At 39.8% G+C, this 22,508-nt stretch overlaps 1 protein-coding gene across 2 annotated transcripts; it reads left to right on the forward strand.

The window, feature by feature from the left end:
- The first annotated feature begins 5,652 nt into the window (after positions 1-5,652).
- Positions 5,653-19,348, forward strand: LOC121872890 (KAT8 regulatory NSL complex subunit 2-like). Of its 2 annotated transcripts, none has more exons than XM_042375980.1 (9): positions 5,653-7,137; positions 8,366-8,505; positions 9,225-9,364; positions 13,413-13,645; positions 14,424-14,520; positions 15,079-15,215; positions 16,696-16,827; positions 17,048-17,176; positions 17,406-19,348. In XM_042375980.1, exons 1-9 carry the CDS (start codon positions 7,039-7,041, stop codon positions 17,634-17,636), a joined length of 1,338 nt encoding a protein of 445 aa, XP_042231914.1. In that variant the 5' UTR covers positions 5,653-7,038; the 3' UTR covers positions 17,637-19,348. The 2 variants fall into 2 exon arrangements, with proteins under 2 accessions (XP_042231914.1, XP_042231913.1); XM_042375979.1 differs by having other exon boundaries at positions 5,654-7,137; positions 9,222-9,364.
- Positions 19,349-22,508: the final 3,160 nt, after the last annotated feature.

The following is a 22,508-nucleotide window of genomic DNA, read 5'->3' on the forward strand; positions in this document are numbered from 1 at the left end:
AGACCCACAACACCAGTGTTATGTTAACTGAGGACCACAACACCTGTGTTATGTTTACTGAGACCACAACACCTGTGTTGTTATGTTTTACTGAGGACCCACAGCACCTGTGTTATGTTTACTGAGGACCACAACACCTGTGTTGTAACTGAGGACCACAACACCTGTGTTGTTTGCACAGACCACAACACCTGTATTTATGTTTACTGAGGACCACAACACCTGTATTTGTTTGCAGAACCACAACTGTGTTATGTTTGAGACCACAACACCTGTGTGTTGTTTACTGAGAGACCATAACCTGTGTTATGTTAACTGAGACCACAACACCCTGTGTTGTTTACTGAGAGACCACAACACCTGTGTTATATTAACTGAGAACCCACAACACCTGTGTTGTTTTACTGAAGACCACAACACCTGTGTTATGTTTACTGAGGTCCCACAACACCTGTATTTGTTTACTGAGACCACAACACCTGTCATATGTTGACTGGGGACCCTGCTTCTGTATTTGTTTACTGAGAACCACAACACCTGTGTTGTTTTACCAGGGAACCACAACACCTGTGTTTGTTTTACTGAGATTACAACACCTGTATTTATGTTTACTGAGTCCCTGCTTACCTGTAGTATGTTTTACTGAGGACCACAACACCTGTGTTATATTTACTGAGCCACAACACACCTGTGTTAGCATCATTTACTGAGGACCACAACACCTGTGTTATGTTTGCACTGAGGACCACAACTTGCCTGTGTTGTTTGCTGAGAACTGCTTACCTGTGTTATGTTTACTGAGACCACAGCACTAATGTTGTTTACTGGACACAACACCTGTGTTATATGTTAACTAGGAACCCACAACACCTGTGTTATGTTTTGAGATCACAAAGCCTGTGTTATGTTAACTGAGAGACCACAACACCTGTGTTGTTTACTGAGACCACAACACCTGTGTTATGTTTGCACCAAGGGACCACAACACCTGAAATTTGTTTACTGAGAGACCACAACACCTGTGTTATGTTAACTGAGAGACCGCTTACCTGTGTTGTTTACTGAGACCACAACACCAGTGTTATGTTAACTGAGGACCACAACACCTGTGCTTGTTTACTGAGAGACCACAACACCTGTGTTGTTTACTGAGAGACCACAACTTACCTGTGTTTTACTGAGAACCACAACACCTGTGTTGTTTACTGAGAACCACAACACCTGTGTTATGTTAACTGAGGGAATTACAACACCTGTGTTATGTTGGCAAGGACCCACAACACCTGTGTTGTTTACTGAAACCTGGCTACCTGTGTTATGTTAACTGAGGACCACAACACCTGTGTTATGTTAACTGAGACCCACAACACCAGTGTTACATGTTTGCTGAGGACCACTAACACCTGTGTTGTTTACTGAGAGACCACAACACCTGTGTTATGTTAACTGAGAGACCCACAAGCACCAGTGTTATGTTAGCTGAGGACCACAACACCTGTATTTGTTTGCTGAGACCACAACACCAGTGTTATATTTAACTGAGGACCACAACACCTGTGTTGTTTACTGAGACCACAACACCTGTGTTATGTTTGCTGAGACCACAACACCTGTGTTATGTTTACTGAGACCACAACACCTGTGTTATGTTTTACTGAGGACCACAACACCTGTGTTATGTTTACTGAGGACCACAACACCTGTTATGTTTACTGTGGACCACAACACCTGTATTTATGTTTACTAGGGACCACAACACCTGTTATGTTTACTGGGGTCCACAACACCTGTGTTATATGTTTACTGAGGACCACAACACCTGTGTTGTTTACTGAGAGACCACAACACCTGTGTTATGTTAACTGAGGACCACAACACCTGTATTTGTTTACTGAGACCACAACACCTGTGTTGCATAGCACAGGAGACCACAACACCTGTGTTTGTTTACTGAGAGACCACAACACCTGTTTTTGTTTACTGAGACCACAACACCTGTGTTGTTTACTGAGACCACAACACCTGTGTTATGTTAACTGAGAGACCACAACACCTGTTGTTTTACACAGGGAGACCACAACACCTGTGTTATGTTAACTGAGGACCACAACACCTGTATTTGTTTACTGAGAGACCAGCACCTGTGTTATGTTAACTACAAGGACCACAACACCTGTGTTATGTTATTGGCGGACCTAACACCTGTGTTGTTTACTGAGACCACAACACCAGTGTATGTTTACTGAGACCACAACACCTGTATTTATGTTTACTGAGAGACACAACACCTGTGTTATGTTTTACTGAGAGACCACAACACCTGTGTTATGTTTACTGAGAGACCACAACACCTGTGTCATGTTTACTGAGGACCACAACTTTACCTGTGTTATGTTTACTGAGAGACCACATCACCTGTGTTATGTTTTGCACAAGGGACCACAACACCTGTGTGTGTTTACACAGGGACCACAACACACATGTGTTATGTTTGCTGAGGACCTAGCTTACCTGTGTTGTATGTTTTGCTAGGACCACAACACCTGTGTTATGTTTACTGTGGACCACAACACCTGTGTTATGTTTGCTGTGGACACAACACCTGTGTTATGTTTACTGAGGACCACAACACCTGTGTTATGTTTACTGAGGACCACAACACCTGTGTTATGTTTGCTGAGGACCACAACACCTGTGTTATGTTTACTGAGACCCACAACACCTGTTAGCATGTTTACTGAGGACCACAACACCTGTGTTATGTTTGCACAAGGAGTCCCACAACACCTGTGTTTATGTTTACTGGGGACCACAACACCTGTGTTATGTTTACTGAGACCACAACACCTGTGTTATGTTTTACTGAGACCACAACACCTGTGTTATGTTTACTGAGACCTACTTACCTGTGTTATGTTTACTGAGGTCCACAACACCTGTGTTATGTTTACTGAGACCACAACACCTGTGTTATGTTTACTGAGACCACAACACACACTGTGTTATGTTTACAAGGGACCACAACACCCTGTGTTAAGTTTACTGAGGAACACACAACAGCTGTGTTATGAATGTTTTTGTAGGACCACAACACCTGTGTTATGTTTACTGAGAGCCACAACACCTGTGTTATGTTTTACTGGGACCACAACACCTGTGTTATGTTTACTGAGGACCACAACACCTGTGTTAAGTTTACTGAGAGACCACAACACCTGTGTTAAGTTTACTGAGACCACAACACCTGTGTTATGAATGTTTACTGAGAGACCACAACACCTGTGTTATGTTTGCACTGGGGACCTAACACCTGTGTTATGTTTACTGGGGAGACCACAACACCTGTGTTATGAATGTTTACTGAGGACCACAACACCTGTGTTATGTTTTACTGGGACCCACAACACCTGTGTTATGTTTACTGAGGACACAACACCTGTGTTATGTTTACTGAGGACCACAACACCTGTGTTAAGTTTACTGAGACCACAACACCTGTGTTATGAATGTTTTACTGAGACCACAACACATGTGTTATGTTTACTGGGGACCACAACACATGTTGTTTTACTGAGACCACAACAGCTGTGTTATGAATGTTTACTGAGGACCACAACACCTGTGTTGTTTGCATGGATCTAACACCTGTGTTACATGTTTACTGGTCCTAACACCTGTGTTATATTTACTGAGGTCCCTGCACATGTGTTATGTTTACTGTAGCCACAACACCTGTGTTATGTTTGCTGTGGATCACAACACCTGTGTTATGTTTTACTGAGAGACCACAACACCTGTGTTGTTTACTGAGAGACCACAACACCAGTGTTATGTTTACTGAGACCACAACACCTGTGTTATGTTTACTGAACCACAACACCTGTGTGTATTTTACTGAGAGACCACAACACCTGTGTTATGTTTACTTTGAGGACCACAACACCTGTGTCATGTTTTACTGAGGATACAACACCTGTGTTATGTTTACTGAGGACCACATCACCTGTGTTATGTTTGCACGAGGGACACAACACCTGTGTTATGCACTGAGGACCACAACACCTGTATTATGTTTGCTGGGGACCACAACACCTGTGTTATGTTTACTGAGGACCACACAACACCTGTGTTGCCATTTTACTGTGGACCACAACACCTGTGTTGTTATATTTACTGTGAGACCACAACACCTGTGTTATATTTTACTGAGACCCTAACACTGTCTGTTATGTTTACTGAGACCTAACACCTGTGTTATGTTTTACTGAGACCCACAACACCTGTATTTATGTTTACTGGGGACCACAACACCTGTGTTATGTTTTACTGAGGACACAACACCTGTGTTATGTTTGCATAATGAATCACAACACCTGTATGTTTACTGAGACCACAACACCTGTGTTATGTTTTACTAGGACCCACAACACCTGTGTTGTATTTGCTGAGGTCCCTAACACCTGTAGTTATGTTTACTAGGGACCCCACGGCACTGTGTTATGTTTACTGAGGACCACAACACCTGTGTTATGTTTACTGAGACCCCACTTACCTGTGTTATGTTTACTGAGGGACCACAACACCTGTGTTATGTTTACTGAGGTCCACAACACCTGTGTTATGTTTACTGAGGACCACAACACCTGTGTTATGTTTACTGAGGACCACAACACTGTGTTGTGTTTACTGAGGACCACAACTACCTGTGTTAAGTTTACTGAGGACCCACAGCAGCTGTGTTATGAATGTTTTACTTAGGACCACAGCACCTGTGTTATGTTTGCTGAGGACCACAACACCCACATGTTATGTTTACTGAGGACCACAACACCTGTGTTATGTTTACTGAGGACCACAACACCTGTGTTAGGGTTGCTGGACACAATCCTGTGTTAAGTTTACTGAGGACCACAACACCTGTGTTATGAATGTTTATTGAGGACCACAACACCTGTGTTATGTTTACTGAGGACCACAACACCTGTGTTATGTTTACTGAGGACCACAACACCTGTGTTATGTTTACTGAGGACCACAACACCTGTGTTATGTTTACTGAGGACCACAACACCTGTCTTATGTTTACTGAGGACCACAACACCTGTCTTATGTTTACTGAGGACCACAACACCTGTCTTATGTTTACTGAGGACCACAACACCTGTCTTATGTTTACTGAGGACCACAACACCTGTCTTATGTTTACTGAGGACCACAACACCTGTCTTATGTTTACTGAGGACCACAACACCTGTCTTATGAATGTTTACTTTAGGGACCACAGCACCTGTGTTATGTTTACTGTGGATCCTAGCTTACCTGTGTTATGTTTACTGAGGGTCTAACACCTGTGTTATGTTTACTGAGGTCCACAACATGTGTTATGTTTACTGTGGACCACAACACCTGTGTTATGTTTACTGTGGATCACAACACCTGTGTTATGTTTACTGAGGTCCACAACACCTGTGTTATGTTTACTGAGGTCCACAACACCTGTGTTATGTTTACTGAGGACCACAACACCTGTGTTATGTTTACTGAGGACCACAACACCTGTGTTATGTTTACTGTGGATCACAACACCTGTGTTATGTTTACTGAGGACCACAACACCTGTGTTATGTTTACTGAGGACCACAACACCTGTGTTATGTTTACTGTGGATCACAACACCTGTGTTATGTTTACTGTGGATCACAACACCTGTGTTATGTTTACTGAGGTCCACAACATGTGTTATGTTTACTGAGGACCACAACACCTGTGTTATGTTTACTGTGGATCACAACACCTGTGTTATGTTTACTGTGGACCACAACACCTGTGTTATGTTAACTGAGGTTCACAACACCTGTGTTATGTTAACTGAGGTCCACAACACCTATTATGAATGTTTACTGAGGACCACAACCCTAATGTGTGTGTCTACTGTCATAAGAGAGAAATGTTGGAGGTGTAGAGAAAGGTCAAAACTAATATCCTGTATTGAGTATTATGATGGATCTGTTTATTGTTATTCATACCATTTTCTTAGCTACTTAATACAATAGCTAGCTACTTTCCTTATGACCATGCTTGTATTCTACAACAAAATACCTTTGAAATCCGACGAATTTATTTGTTATTCAGAAAAGTTCCAGTATGCAGTTCTGAAATGTTGATGCACATTTTCCCTGAACATAAATTTGGTGTTTTTTTCCACTGTTAAGCCAAGATTCCATTCACGCATTAGCGCCAAAAATAGACCACATTGAAATATATATGGTTGTTTCCATTGGTACGGTTGCTTTAGCATTATGTGTTTGCAGTACATGCCAATCGCTCCTTGTAGCGATTGAAAATGCAAACGCGTGAATGGAATCCAAGCTTTACACAGAATGCCTCGTGTAGCCTCACCATCATCCCCATCACTTGTATTGCCAGGGTTATTAATATTCGCTTCTGCATCGTATTGCTGTAACGCTTATTTTGTATTCTCATTAGTAAGGCCCTTGTGACAGACACCCTCCCTCTGCCATGACAGTTGGAGTATAAGGCTCTTGGTGTGCCTGAGTGGGCCTGGCCAGCTGTAGCTACACTTGTTTCACAAACATCTACCTAACAGGTCATAGTGACCACAGGAACCGTAGATATTAGTAATGGGAAAGTTGAAACCATTGCCACAGAAAATTCAACTGCTACATTGCAGTGGTCACCAAGAATGCAACATTTAGAATGTTGAAATTTGTTGAAAAGTTTTTACTTACTGTACTCGAGGGAAGTAATTTTGCATAAATGACTTTAACCAATTGTTATTTGGCCTTAGTACAGTATAGTACTTAGCTATAACAATAACTAACTGCATTAATGGCCTCCCAAGATCAGAAGTGTGTCATACTGTCCTGTGCTCCAAGTAATTATTAATTGATATTCATAATACTACTGTACTAGCTACTGTACATTTCATTTTAGTTGTTGGTGATGTTGACTGTATGAATACTGTTTTTTCAGATTGAAGAATGACATAAAATTCCAAAGTAAGAAATTTTAGTCAAGATGTCAGTTCGCAGTGGGCGTGTGGTCAAGACAGTGAGGACTCTCACGAGACCAACACATGAAGCAGCCTGTGCTTACACCACCTATAACTGTACAATGGTATGTGTCTTGACAGCTTACCTGTAACAAATACTACATTGATTTTTGTTTTTCATTACCATTATTTCCTTTATCTTATCTGCCCTCTATGATAATCATTATATAGTTGTTTTATTCACTGCCCATCTACCTTTTACTTCTTGTGCCTCAAACAGGTTCTTATTATCTTTACTCTATAGTTGCACTCCATATATGTCCTCTTTTCTGGTTCATTTATTATCTCTCTACATTCCCAGTGGTTATGTCTCCTGTAATAGTGCGTATCATCTTTTATATATTTCATTATGGTATCCTACTTTGAGAATGTTCCTTATCTGCTTCTAATTCCCCCTTATTGGGTCCTGGTTGCTACATCCCACCTGCCTTAATATACACTTTCCTGGACCAGACCCAAAAGCTTCAGCACCTCCTTCTGCCTGGGATGATTCTCACTTATTTTGTTTACATCATATTCAAGCTTTCACTCTTACAGTAGCTACCTTCATATTTAAAAGGCATTGTGTATTTAGTAGCTGTGCAGCTGGCTAGGTGTACTAAAGAGAAATGTGGACTGCCTCCTTCCTATCTAAATAAAATGAAATATCAAAGTTTCTTAAATTTTCTTGTCATTAATTGTACAAGTATTTGGTATCATAATGTTTCCGAGACATATGTACATGCTCCTTCCTTCTCCTAAATGAAAATACTGTATATCAATACTTTTTATTATTCTGTTTTCTCTTATTGTGTTTAGTGTCGAGTATTATTTCAGAGATGAGAATTTTTAGATTGTGTTTATATAAGCTTTGGGTAGAGCTCCCTTTTAACTTGGCTTATATATAAATAAGCTAAGGGGTTAAGTTACAAACCCAAATGGTCTTTCTTCATTTATTGGTAAACTAAAATGGTCTCTGTATTAGTAAATGCACCATAATTAACACTGTAAGCTGTGAGTGTTAGTTAAGGGCAGGGCTCAGCTTGACTGAGTTAAGTCACCCGTCCGATTCTCATGAGGCTCAAGTGAAGACTGGTGCTCCTGGGGGGAGGCTGGGCTGACCCTACATTCTCAAGGTCGGCCTACTGATAGAGGAATTTCCCCTCACGTGAACAGCACATGGCAACTCACAGCTTATGGAAAATTACTTTGGGGTGATTGTATTATATAAACTAAATGTATTAACCCAAATTTATATAATTGTTATTGCCATGAGACGGGCTAATACATGTTTGTTTGGTGTACTTTCTACAGACGAGACTGGATGGATTTGAGTATTGCAGCCGACATATTCTTGAGGACAAGGGAGCACCATTTCGTCAGTGTAACTACATATACACAAGTACAGGGAAGAGATGTCTGCGGCCAGCACCAACCAGTGACAGAAAAGAAGGGTGAGTCAGTTTGATTTAAGAGTAATGTTAATGAATGTATACACCGGCAGAATGTGTGTGTGTGTACGTACTTCATTCCTCTATGGAGTTCTTGTGTGAGGGAATGATCACAACAGACACCTGCAAGGTTTCTTTTGTGTCTCTGTGCCACGTGTCCCTGTATTATATCTAGTAAATATTGACACAAAGCAGAGTCAGTGTATGTCCCTGTACACCCACCCAGGCACCATGATATTTCACCGAAGTTTTACAGTTATTTTACCATGCTTGCCTGGGTTAGCATACCTACTTATATACTCGTGTGTGGGTAATGAGAAGCTCTTTGAGGTGGTTTGATGGGACCTGAGCGAAGGACACAGGATGAGAGGATAGTAAAAGGAGTAATCTAGCAGGTACTGTACATTGGATAGAGGGAGACTGCCATCATGGCAGGGAAAGTGGAAAGGTAAAATGAGGAGAGAACAGGAAAAGGGAATGGAAAGAGCAGAAGGGGATAAATAGTGGTTTGGGAGCTGGGTGACTCTTCTGTGGCTGTGTATTGCCATCAGGAGGAGGATCCTTACACTTTTCTGGCTCTACAATAGTTGCCATATTCTTTACTCAGTTATAATATGAGATTTCTGAATCAATCCTCCATATACTAAAGCATGAACACTGAAATAGACAGAAAAAACCCAACTTGAATGGATTTAAGGAACGTGAAATTACATGTCCAGCAGGTACTGTGGTGAACACTCCAGGCGGTCTCTGGTGTTGAGACAGAGAGCAGCGCGTAGGCGTCGATCTCGTGAAACTCCAGAAACCCTCCTGAATCAGCTGAGTCACCATCAGATGGACACACAAACTGCTGGCCAAAATGGTAAATAAAATGCTGGTTATATTTGTTAGTCTTAATTACTTTGTGTAATAAAGTACAGTACAGATACAGGAAGACTCCACTAAATGAATGGGTAATGTTCCTGAGGAAACGTTCTTTCGGTGGATATCCGTTATGTGGACAATATTCTCCCATTGAAATGCATGTACGTACTGTAGTGTATTTAGGGAAGATGCGTTCCTGGCCTAGAAATTGGAACATTAAGAAACACATTTTACTTTGAATAATATAGATACCAACAATTAAAACAGTTCACTGTAGCTTTAATGATGATCCAGCAATGAATTCTTCCCTGAGGCAGCTGGTGATGATGCTTACAGTGCTGTTCTCATGTTATGGTGAGTGTCAGAAGTAATGTTTTTAACAGCATCCAATGTTTGTCTGCCTCTCTATACTTGAAAGTTGTCACTCACACATCACTTTTACTGTTCTTCCCCGAGACATGAGAAAAACAGGGAGTTTGTGTGGGGGTCACTTTATCATTCTCTTCATCATCATTTCAGAGAAACAGGCACCTAATATTAGTTTTTCAAGTTTGGTTATAGTAATTTGTTTTGTTAAAAAGCTTCTGTCAGCAACAGAACAGTCATACATGTTAGTTTACATAGAATCTTGAGTCATTGTCATCACTTTCATCGTGTGTTCCTCCCTGAGGCTGGAGGGAAATGGAGACTAGTGTAGGGGTTACTGAAGCAAAGGGGCAGGATCATCACACTTGTCACTATCTTCATCGCTCGTCATCAAATCAGGGTCTGAAAACTTTTCCAATTTCAATCGAGCCTTGACCACTCTCATGCCTCTTAACCGCTTGTGTACACTGCTGAATAAAATCATCTGATGTTAGCCAAATAAGATATTAAAAGTGGCGTCCCTCTAGTGAAGGGGTTAATAATATTCAGCTTCTGCTCTAAACTCAAGACCTTGTGATCTTTTTTTAAATGCCTGGATGCCACTGGGTCCAGAGCAAGAATGTATCATTTTCACTCAGGCTTATTCATACATGATTCACTATTCATAATTCACTTCTGAACAGGCGAGAGATATGCTCGTGACAGAGGCAAAATTCAGGTGGGCTTCCACCTTCAGAGTTGGTAGCCACAATAGCATTACTGGATGGGCTCGTGGTGGAATCATTTGTATTATGTATTTTCTTCGGGTCCTTGGAATCCTACACCTCTCTAAAGTTCTTAAGTTCTTCGCTCCCTTGTTCAACTAAATGAGTTCTACATTCCATAAGATTTCCTGCAGTACTCACAGGCTGACTGTACTATTTTCTGTTACCTTCTGGCAGTGACACTGTCTGTCAGTCAAGCAATATTAATCAACATTGATGTAGCATAATATTTATTGGTTGTCTTAAGGTCAGGTCACATTATTTTATACAAAGGCCTGTCATGGGTCTATCAAAACTCAGTTCCCCATTCTGATGTTTTTCATTGTCCTGTATGTGTCCTTTCAAAAAAGTGCATACTGTATATGAGAAAATGTACAAGTGTGTGTAAATGAGAGTTGTAGTTTTGAATTCCTTAGTTACCCCATTTTATATAAACACTCGTGAAACCTTCCTGGCTCAGATCACATATGTAGACTTTTTTGGAGGGGGGCTATAATAACAGTTGGCATAAACACTGCTGTAGCTGCTTCATCTTGCACATTCTACACTCAATGTTAGGAAAGGAATAAAAACAATAGAATAGACTGGAATCATTGCATATTAAGAGTGTGGTTGATGATTTTCAATTTCAGTAAAAGACAAATATTAAACATGATAATAGGCCTTGTTAGACTCAGAAATTCGTCAGTCCGTACAAGATGTAGTTTCCTTTCTGTGACTTTAGAGATTGAACTGAAATTTGGTTTGCAGTTTTTTATATCGGTCATCCATATGTTGAGCTTATTGAATAGTATTTCCAGTGTTTGAGAGAAAGATTTTGGCAGGGTCAGACATAACCTTCAGTTAGTGTCTATTTGTCCAGTGCGATTTATTCTTTGCTTAATTAGCCTCAATTTACATGGCAATTCAGATTATTTCATTATTAGCCACACTTAATTTTGCAGGTGTGTAGATGATGGGTAACCCAACTGTTTGGTGACGATTCTGCTTGTGCCTCTCTTCCTAAAAGGTAAACTGGAGAGGATTTTCATGATTCAACTCAGTAGTGTTCTTGGAAACTACCTCAAGGCAAAGTTAGACTATGTGTACAAGAGGGGATTTAAGGGTACTTGTTTCCTTCTTACTTTTCTTATAAGTTAGTTCTTGGTGGGAAGTCACTGTGCTAGTCTCACAGACACTACTCTAGGATTGTGCAACATTTTAAATTATAATTCGTCATACAGAAGTTAAAAATTTGTTTTTGTAGATGGCTAAAATACTTAACTGGGAAGCATAATGTTAAAAATATTCATTTGTTCAAGAGACTATAAACAATGTCGATGTACCAGTTGCTGCAAACAGTATGCTGACGTTTGTATATAACATTCATTTTATGTATCCTTTTAATGACAGATAATTTTGTGTTAAACCCTTTACTGGGGGACTCTGCATTTAATATATTATATTTGGCTAACACCAGACGATTTTACTCAGCACCGAGATATCCTCCGTACACAAGGGATTAATAAACTATTTCCAGTAACCCCTTCACTGTGAGACTCCTAAACCTCTGTATCGACACGTTAAAGTAATTTAATTGAATAAAAGAAACATAAAGTAGTGTACAGGTGTGAAAATGAGATCTCCCAGCAATGTCAGGTGGGATATGAAGAATCTCTAACAGCTTGTGTGTGTGTTTGCAATAATAATAATGATTATTAACGGTTTATTGAAAACGTTCTGTAGCCCGCAGGCTGAAAATATACATTAGACAAAAATGACTTATTACATACAAAGGCATGGGGTAGGTGTGTGTGTGTGTGCTGAAAAGTCTTACCGGGACCTCATTTTAGGTTTGAAGTCTGCATGCATTGTGGCCAGTTGGGGCAGTGGTTAACGGCTGCCTCTCATGCTAATTTATGAAACTCTTTGGTACTGTGGGAAGAGTCCTGCTGGTGCCACGTGACAGTTGACAAGGTAGCTACAAGACCAGCTCCCTTTTGACTATTGAGAAAACTACCAGATTCTTAGTTAACTTGTATGTTAATGAAGTGACCCACTCCCCGTCGTACTGTGTTTATTGCATATATTCAGCCTTTGTGCTCCTATGTTCTTCAAACTCACACAACTCTTGACCTAGTTCATCTCCACTCTCAATACCCAGCTGCCCTCTTAAGTGTCTGTCACAGTACTCATCTATTCAACCATTCTCATTTCAGTTTGCTCAAGCTTATGCATGTCATCCTCTTTAACTGCCCATGTTACATTGCCATACAACATCCATTTCTCCAGCCAATGTTTTAAGAAAGATTTAGTTTTGTTTAAAGCTGTACAAGAAGAGCTCGATTTCAGTCATGACATGAAATGCTATTAAATTGAAAATTTTCTATAAAATTTCACTTGCCATACTTTATTAAGTCACACATTACTAATAGGATGTAAATGTAAGCCTTATTTTGCAGTGTGTATTTATAAGCTTATATACATACACTGATATTTATATAAGCATCCCACCCACATATTTCTGCAGGTGCTTCAGCAGTATTTCTATTAATTTCCTCCATCAGCTGAGTAAATTTCTTTTTTCCTCTCTTACAGGCCTTTTACCCACTGTAATGCAGAGTACCTGGAGTCAAGAGCATCATACAGTACTCCCCTATTCACTCTCTTTACATCTTTTCTTGTAGCCGTATCAGATGTGTTGTGCTGTGGTGTTCCCCTTCCACAACACAGATTCATGAGTCTAATCAGATTTATCCTTGTTACTTTTACATCACCCGAGGAACACATCCATCCTTGTCGTACATACACTGCTGCCCTCTTGGATGCCTCTCTCTCTTACCAAATTGTTCTTGCTACCCAGGTATCCAATGTGTCATTTATAGATGTGAATATTAGAAAATAGGTTTTTTGAATTAGAACATTTTGGGTTTTCAGCAATTCCTGACCCGGCAAGTGTGACAGGCGTGGCTTCAGCATCGCTCGAGTATGCAAGTGATACAGACAGTGAGGAAGAGATAACCACCTTGCCCCATGACACTCTGCCACGTCGTGAGGCTGATAGTGAATTAGATTCGGCTGATTCTGATGCTGATCCCCTTGAACACTCGCAAGTTTTTACTACGGAGGAAATAACAAGAATATATCTGGAGAAGTTGAAGAGATTAAAGGTGAATGTCATCATAAATGTATGTGTAGTTGTTTAAAGTCTTGTCTTACGTGTCATCTGGCATAAAAATTCTGTATTTCCCTAATTGATATCTTGAACCACTGTCTAAATCGGTCCAAGAGATTTATTTTTGTATTTTTTTTAATATACTTATACAGTATTTGGAGTTGTTTTATAAAAGAGGCATTAAAGTATACAAGCCAGGTGATCTTACTGACTGTAGAAGACATACCCATAGCAAAGAAACACCTTTTTTTTTTCTTTTTTTTTTAAATGAGAAGGTCAAGCATGGCTGGGAAGGAGCTGTTCACTCAGCAATTTCACCACCATTTGCAGAGCCTGACAATTTGGTTCTGTTATGGGCCTCTAGTAATCAGAAGTCTTTAGTTCACCTGTGTTTATGAATTGAGAGTTAGTCCTCATATCCCTGAAATTTGTGGCTTAGTGAATTTTAGGTCATTGTCTCTGAACTTAACCTAACCCCATTTTCAGTATAGATGCAATTAATATACATTACATGTGGTGTGTACAGTCCATGGGATGTATAGTGACATGATCGGGTGGGTGGGGGGGACTGCAAAAGTTCTGTAGGGTTCTTTATATGCCACACTGAAAAACTTGATCATGTTTCCAGGTTGTTTGATAAAGGTTCTCTACCCCAGCACACACACACTCTCTTTCTCTCTCTCTGTCTCATATCATTTATCTATCTTATGGCCAGTGGGGGGGGGATATGTGTGTGTTGCAAGTTAAACTCCATTTTTGTTTTTCTTTTCCAGTCCATGTATATTGGAGAGTACAAGAGACTTGCCCATATCTTGCGAGAGGGCAGAAGAAAGTATCTCCAGAGTGTGCGACAAGAGAAAGAAACCATGGGTAAGGCCTTTATATATCAAACCCTTCCATAGGTCTTGAAATTGTCCCAAAGCTTTCTGGTTTATTGGATTTCTAAGGGTTGTTGTTTCATATTGGTTGGCCTTGTTGCTTTCAGAGTACAGTGCTGGATGCATTTATAATTAGTTCAACCTTAATAGGGGACCTGAGTACCGGTTGATGCTGTGGGGAGCTTCAGATGTTTACCTTTACTCCTTACTCTTGAACTAACTTGAGATGGGCTATGTTAGATTGCTTCCATTCAGGGGTTCAAGCTGAGCATAGCTGTTGGAGCATATTGTCTTGGTAATTCCCACCTCCTTGTTGATACTTTTAGTTTATGGAGTTGCTTGAGCCACGCTGAATAATTCTTAATATTGGTGGGTAAATTTATAGAATCACATAAGGAGGTAGCTATTTGAAATACCATTGGCCAACTTATTGATCTGGGTATAAATTAACTTTGCTATCACAATTTCACATAGTATGCAAGAATTAGAATACAATACAGTCCACTATTATGAACCAGGTTTTAAAGAAATTATTTGTTAAACCCAACAGTGAGTATCCATGCTCAGCCTAAAACCACACCAGAGGAGAGAGCAGCATACGACCAGCTTCGGGCCATGAGTCGGTACCACAAGCACTTGGGGACGCATTCACTCTTATACCGGCAGCAGCTGGAACGTCGCCTCCAGGTGTGTACAGTATTGCCCCGCTTTACACGTTTTCACTTTCCGCGATTTCTGATTTCTCATTTACCATTTACGCGGTACCTTGCCAGAACCGGACTTTCACTTTCCACGGTGCATCTACTCATATACGCGGTGAAGTATAATTTTTTTTTTATTTAGCTCATAAAATTCATACAAATTACCCGTCCAGAATATAATTTACATTGCTGGAATTCTTACAATATGATGATCATTTTGAATATAAACATCATGGATTTTGCATTAGACATACAAATTTTAGATCTATTGTAATAATTTGGTTTACACAAAGCAAATATTTTATCTTTTGTGCAAAATATATGAAGTTTGCATTCAAAATATTCCCTGACCTGCAAGGAATACAGAAATGTCAATTATATTATCCTAACTTTAGTCTGAGGTATTATTTATTACTAAAAGTTAAAATCTAGTTTTTTCACCCAACATTTCTCTGGTAGGGAGGGAAGGTTGGGGGGGGAGGGTTGGGACCAACCGACCCAGCTGGCGTGAGTGTGAGGAGGGGGGGAGGCAAGGTGGGGTACTTTGATTGACAGATAGTGTCGTGAAGAATATTTTTTTTTTTATTAACGGAAGATATTTGTTTTAGCTCATAAAATTCATACAAATTACTCGACCAGAATATAATTTACATTGCTGGAATTCTTACAATATGATGATCATTTTGAATATAAACATCATGGATTTTGCATTAGACATACAAATTTTAGATCTAATGTAATAATTTGGTTTGCACAAAGCAAATATTTTATCTTTTGTGCAAAATATATGAAGTTTACATTCAAAATATTCCCTGACCTGCAAGGAATCCAGAAATGTCAATTATATTATCCTAACTTTAGTCTGAGGTATTATTTATTACTAAAAGTTAAAATCTAGTGTTCTCACCCAATCATTTCTCAGAGAGGTAGGAGCTGGGAAGAGGGGGGGGGGGATTTGAGTCCATTATTTGAATGGACATAAACCTGGCGACTGTATTTCTCTTAAATATTAATTGTGTGAGCATACTATCATAAAATTTAGATGTTATTTTTACTACAACATAGGTATTGTGTCGGAAAAAGTGGAGTTTGGGGGTCGGGCCAGTCTCTATTGGAATTAATCCCATATGTTCTGTTGTTCGCTTTCCGCAGTACCCTGTGGGTTCAATTGACCTCGTAAATCTAAATCGGGGTAATACTGTATTCTTTATACATTAAAGTCTATTGGGAAGTAGCTATTAGATAAGTACTGACTAGCATTCTACATGGAGGGTCTTCTAAGATTAGATTCCCCCCAGGCATTTCCTCTGATGGTTTGATAAACATGGACAACTTTGATAAAACTACACATTCCTGCCTAAAATGTTGGTGCTGAATTTCCTTCTTTTTTTTCCCCACCCTGTAAGAGCATGTTAGCTGAAACCTTTCCTGAGAAATCTGTGTAATTATTATATTTTTTGTACAAGGTAACTGAGGGAGTGAACTACAAGCCTGGTCCAAGTGTTGGCTGCGTAAAATGTGTGTATAGTGAAGGATCGTGGCGCTGCGGAGAAAAATCTGTTCCTCTCTCCAAATATTGCTCAAAACATATTTTACATGTAAGTACGATAGTACTGTCGGTCATTTTGTTTGGGTTGTATCTGAATTTATTTTTTAGCTTAAGTTAGATTTTTAATAATTTGTATGGTGAGTTTGCATCTTCTGTACTCAGATTATAGGTTACCACTTATGCAACAATAGTCACTAGACATGTTTTTCTTGTGACAAACTTGTACTGTAACTGAATGTGCCTTGTATTGACTCATTTCTTGTCAACAGGATCCTAATCAGGTGTTGTTTGGAGCATGTGGTGTGAGCAGGTGTGGTGATGATCAGTGCTCCATGCCAGTTATGTGTCTACCTTACACAACCACCTGCATCTACCATACTCCCATACCAGATCCTATTGTAAGTAGTGCTTTGTTAAAATCTGAATCCCATGTTTGATTTTTGTTTTACATCTGTTGTGCTAATAAAAGGAAGTACAGTATCTTTATATTGCCAGTAATATACTATTCTACATGGATTTAGCAATGCACCTACCTTCTAATTGAACCTGTTGAGCCCAGCTGTCTTATAAAGTACGGAGTCGATATATTTGACTTTTAACTCGTCAAATTTCTTTTTACTTTACCAGCCTGTTAGTTCACCACTCCTTGAAGACATAGAGAACAATGCAATAGACCTAAGTGCAGAGGAGCTGAGTATTCAGAGCTCTACTAGCCAGCTGCCTCCTCCTGGACCCCAAGAGATCATTGACCTCTCAGAAAGTCATAGCTTCATTGTTTCTGAAGTGCCACCTGAAAATGTCATGGAGGGAGATGGTGAGGAAACAGACGAAGCACTTTCTTCAGAGACTAAATCATGAAGACGTGGTGTAGAAGGCTTTTACCATAGGTCTAAATCTTTCAATATGCCAAGAGCTACACACCACATATATAAATTATTAATGAATTTTTGGGTGGAAACAAACTATAGAAACATTGTGAGGTTATAAAGCTGAAGTGTGGTACAGTATATCCATTCTTATGCAAGTGTTAATTTTAGTTTACCCTTTGAAACGCTAGCATAATAAGGTATGGGTAGGTAATCTATCTATCAGTTTGTTTTCTGAGTGCCTCTATACTATTTCTTATATGAAGCAACATCACTATAAGATATTTTGGTGAAAACTTGCCTTGAGTACAGTATATAGCATTGATGAAGTGCCAACCTCAAATCTGTGTCAGGGTCAAATATAATAGGGAGTATATTATGTGTTGCAGTACAAGTAATCATCTTTTAGTATGGATAATTATATGGGTGAAGTAACATTAATATCTCTGAGGTGAAATTAGTGGTACCCATTATCATACCTCCCAGATAACACATAAACACACAAAATTTTAATGAGAACAAAAATGTGAGGAATTAGATATAAATTACTTGACCTGAAAATTTTTACAGTGCAGTATACTGTATCATGTGACTCTTCAATATGAAAGTTTGTTTGACAACCTCTTGTTGCCATTTAAGATTTATGTGAGTTACGACAACGAAATACTGTACTTATATACAATATATTTTTTAACAAGTACAATAGTCAATATTCACAAATGATAATAGATTTTGTCAAAATTATATATTTTATTCTTTAAACTTACCTATGAATTTAACATTATACACAGAGTAATGTGATCTCATTCACAAAGAATTTAGCATTTATATTTTGCAGTTAACAGCCCAAAGAAAATTATTAAAAGTATAAGTATTTTTCCCAAGCAAGTAAATCCAAGATAAATTTTGCTTTATCTGAGTTTATAAGAAATTTAATTTTTTATAATCTTATCTAAATACTGTGCATTACATTTAAGATGTACTGAATGAATCTCGGTGTGACATCGGGGATACCAGTTTTTGTCAATTGAAGTTGTATATATTGAAGTTCTTTTTCTGATTTGTGATAACTTTTTTTCTTTGCTGGTAATATGCCAGATGAACAGTGTGTTTTCTGGAGACTCCAAGTCTTTAATGTTTTGTTATACCTTTATCATTATCACCACCCTCATCACCCGGGACTCATTAATACTGTTGCTTCCTGGATGTCCGTCTCCTTTGCTTCTGGAGAATCATTCAGCCATCACTCCTTGTTCCCTCCCCCTCTGTCATCTACCTTTGAGTTGTAAACTTTATTTTTTCTATTAATCCATGCCACATAGCCCATCACCTCGTTCATTTCCTTATTTCTGCATTTCTAGTTTTCTCCGTCCTATTCACCCCACATATCTTCAAACATGTCCTGTGTACTGTATATCTTTTATCCTTGCATCCAGAGTCTTTGCTTCACATATTAAATCCTTAACATTAACATCATCTTTAGCATTTTATCTCATGCACTAAGTGCAGAAGAGCTTATGACACCCCTGGTGTTAATGCATCATTGGAAACTATTTTAAGTTTTAGTTCCTATGTGTGTATATGCAGGTGAGTTGTTACCTTTTGGTAGTGCTCATTATTATGTAGCACATTTGATGTTGTTTATGAAACATTTTGCTGATAAAGAAGGCAGTGTATTAGTACCAAATAAAATTATATTATAAACTACAGTCTCTCTATGACATGCCATGAATCAAGCAAAATTTTTTTTTATTATTGGAATATTATACTGGTGATAAATATGTAACTTTCATAATTTTGCGTGAAGTTTCCTACATATTGGTATTAACCAAAGGATTCAATTTTAAAGTAATCAGATTTCTTATCTACCGTTAGACTGATCATTATTTTTTCAAGTAACAACACCTCAGTTTTTAAAAATCAATTATCATGAGTAAGTTCTGTTTGGAATTCATTTACTATATAATACTACAGTATAGTAAATCCTCAACAACTTAAAAGAGTTTAAGTTGGAAGGGATAAGGTACATTCATCATCAGCATTGTGAAGCCAACAAAAGGATGAAAACCTTAGGTAAAGTTTTAAGGCTCTCAGTTGACTGGTAATTGTGTGCTAGCTTTTGTTACTCCGTCTCTTAATTTACTTTAATATCCAGGTTCTAGGCGTAACCAAACATAAAAAGTGAAGTAAATTAAAAGGGAATAAAAATAAATAAAGTAAACCTTTAAAAATTTAATTAAATATTAACACAATAAAGAGCCTCGTAGGCTGTCACAACCAATTGATTCACTATCGAAATTTTTAAGACAAATGATACTACAACATCGAAACATCAAAAGAATAAAAATAAAGCATTGGATTACGTTACCGCATAAACATATAAAAACTAACACTGAAATTAACTAACTTGAAACAACACTGAATTACTTAAATGTAACTAAGCAAGCACTGATGGACACATGAGAGACATAAATAGGTACTCAAATAAATATACGACATTGGTGGTGACAGGAACAATCACAGAAATAAAATGAAGTATAACTAACAGGTGACAGGTGTCACTCAAAAGAACGTGAACTGAATGACAAGGAGGACTGGACTCCGGCAGTTGGTGGACCACTATATATAGGGCCAATTCCCGCCAAAAACCCGCCGGTGGGTCATTTAACGATGCAGATGGTCGTTAGAGAGAAAGAATGCTTGTTACAATACTAAATGAAGAAATAAGATGGGCTAGAACAAATAATAACAGTTAAAACCTTAACAGCACAGGGTAAGGTGACTAGATTATATAATAGTAAATATAACACATCATTACAGGAATAATATGGAAGACCATGGAAGCATGTTATATAAAAAAAAAATAGGAAAATACAGCACAGTCATAACACTTTCCATAGGCAATTAGTCACTAGAAACAAAGTTCTATGAAAACGTGGTGTGATGATATATTGTACAACCCCACTGATGCTTAGGCATATAATACAGCTCTGTGTGGCCCAAGAGGTTGGTGTAGTGCAGATACAGCCTGGCGTCAGACTTGGAGTAGTCTCTCTAGCCTTTTCCTGGGACAGTGTCTTAGTTACTGCTGAATTGTGGCTCTCTGGCCTTAAGAACAGAAATTTTAGTGCCTCAGGAGACCCCTTCAAGGTTTTAAAGGGTCATTTAACCCACTCCACCCTCTGGTTCTTATCATACTGAAATGCCTCTTCCTCATACACTACTATATGGTGACATGGCCATCAGGCAGTGGTGTGTCATGAAGATATTTGAAGGGAAGCATTGTAATCAGTTGCCCTCTAGAGCTGAAGAATGAATAAGGAAGCATATTGGCAGAAATAAACAAACATGTGATTATGTGGTCTAAATAGAGACATAACAAGAGGAATATTCATTTCTCCAGCATGAGAGACAAGTACAAAACCCCACTCAAAAGAATTATACTGTAGATATAATTAGTACAATAACTGACACGGTTTTAGTCAGAATATCAAGGGGGAGAGATACTTTAAATTTGGGGATATCTGATGGTGGGGAGGGTGTTGGTTGTGATTGTGGGGAGGGGTGTTGGTTGTGATTGGGGGGAGGGTTGGTTGAGATTGTGGAGGGAGGGGTTGGTTGAGATTGTGGGGAGGGGTGTTGGTTGAGGAGGTGTTGGTTGTGATTGAGGGGGGTGTTGGTTGTGATTGTGGGGAGGGGGTTGGTTGGTTGGGGAGGGGGTGTTGGTTGAGATTGTGAGGAGGGGGTTGGTTGGGGGGGGGGTTGGTTGAGATCAGGAGGGGGTTGGTTTGAGATTGTGGGGAGGGGGTGGGGAGGGTGTTGAGTTGGTGAGATTGTGGGGAGGGGGGTGTTGGTTGTGATTGTAGTGGAGGGGTGTTGGTTGTGATTGTGGGGAGGGGGTGTTGGTTGTGATTGTGGGAGAGGGTGATTGTGGGGGAGTGGGTGTGATGGGTGTATTGTGATTGTGGGAGGTGTTGGTTGGATTGTGTTGTGATTGTGGGGAGTGTTGCGGACAGTGATTGTGGGGAGGGGTGTGGTTGGTTGTGATTGTGGGGAGAGGGTGATTGGGGTGATTGTGCCGTGAGGGGGTGTTGGTGTGATTGTGGGGAGGGGGTGTTGGTTGTGATTGTGGGGAGGGGTGTTGGTTGTGATTGTGGGGAGGGGGTGTTGGATTTGTTGTGATTGTGGGGAGGGGTGTTGGTTGTGATTGTGGGGAGGGGGGTGCTTGGTTTGAAGTGCGGAGGGGGGTGTTGTTGTGAGTTGGGTGGATTGTGGGGTGATTGGGGGGGTGTTGGTTGTGATTGTGGGGAGGGTGTTGGTTGGGTGATTGTGTGTGGGACCGTGGGGAGAGGGTGATGGTTGTGGATTGTGGGGGGGGGTGTTGGTTGTGATTGTGTTGAGGGGGTGTTGATTGGGGAGGATGTTGGTTGAGATTGTGGGAAGGGTGATTGTGTTGTGATTGTGGGAGGGGTGTTGGTTGTGATTGTGGGGAGGGGGGTGTTGGTTGTGATTGTGATTGTGGGGAGGGGTGAGGTTGTGTGATTGTGGGAGGGGTGTTGGTTGTGATTGTGGGGAGGTGTTGGTTGTGATTGCGGAGGGGTGTTGATTGTGGGAGGGGGTTGGTTGAGATTGTGGGGAGGGGTGTTGATGTGGGGAGGGGGTGTGTGATTGTGTGGTTGTGATTGTGGGGAGGGGTGTTGGGATTGGTGATTGATTGTGGGGAGGGGTGTTGGTTGTGATTGTTGTGATTGTGGGGAGGGTGTTGGTTGAGATTGTGGGGAGGGGTGTTGGTTGTGATTGTGGGGAGGGGGGTGTGTGTGGTGTTGGTTGTGATTGTGGGGAGGGGGTGTTGGTTGTGATTGTG

This window comes from Homarus americanus, unplaced genomic scaffold (genome assembly GCF_018991925.1).
Source record: "Homarus americanus isolate GMGI-L3 unplaced genomic scaffold, GMGI_Hamer_2.0 scaffold11022, whole genome shotgun sequence".
Lineage (NCBI taxonomy): Eukaryota > Metazoa > Arthropoda > Malacostraca > Decapoda > Nephropidae > Homarus > Homarus americanus.

Coding starts and splice junctions, on each gene's coding strand:
- LOC121872890 (XM_042375979.1), top strand. CDS start 7,039: ATGTCAGTTCGCAGTGGGCGTGTGGTCAAGACAGTGAGGACTCTCACG. Junction 8,506..9,221: donor ACCAGTGACAGAAAAGAAGG/GTGAGTCAGTTT, acceptor TTACATGTCCAG/CAGGTACTGTGGTGAACACT. Junction 14,521..15,078: donor ACAAGAGAAAGAAACCATGG/GTAAGGCCTTTA, acceptor TAAACCCAACAG/TGAGTATCCATGCTCAGCCT.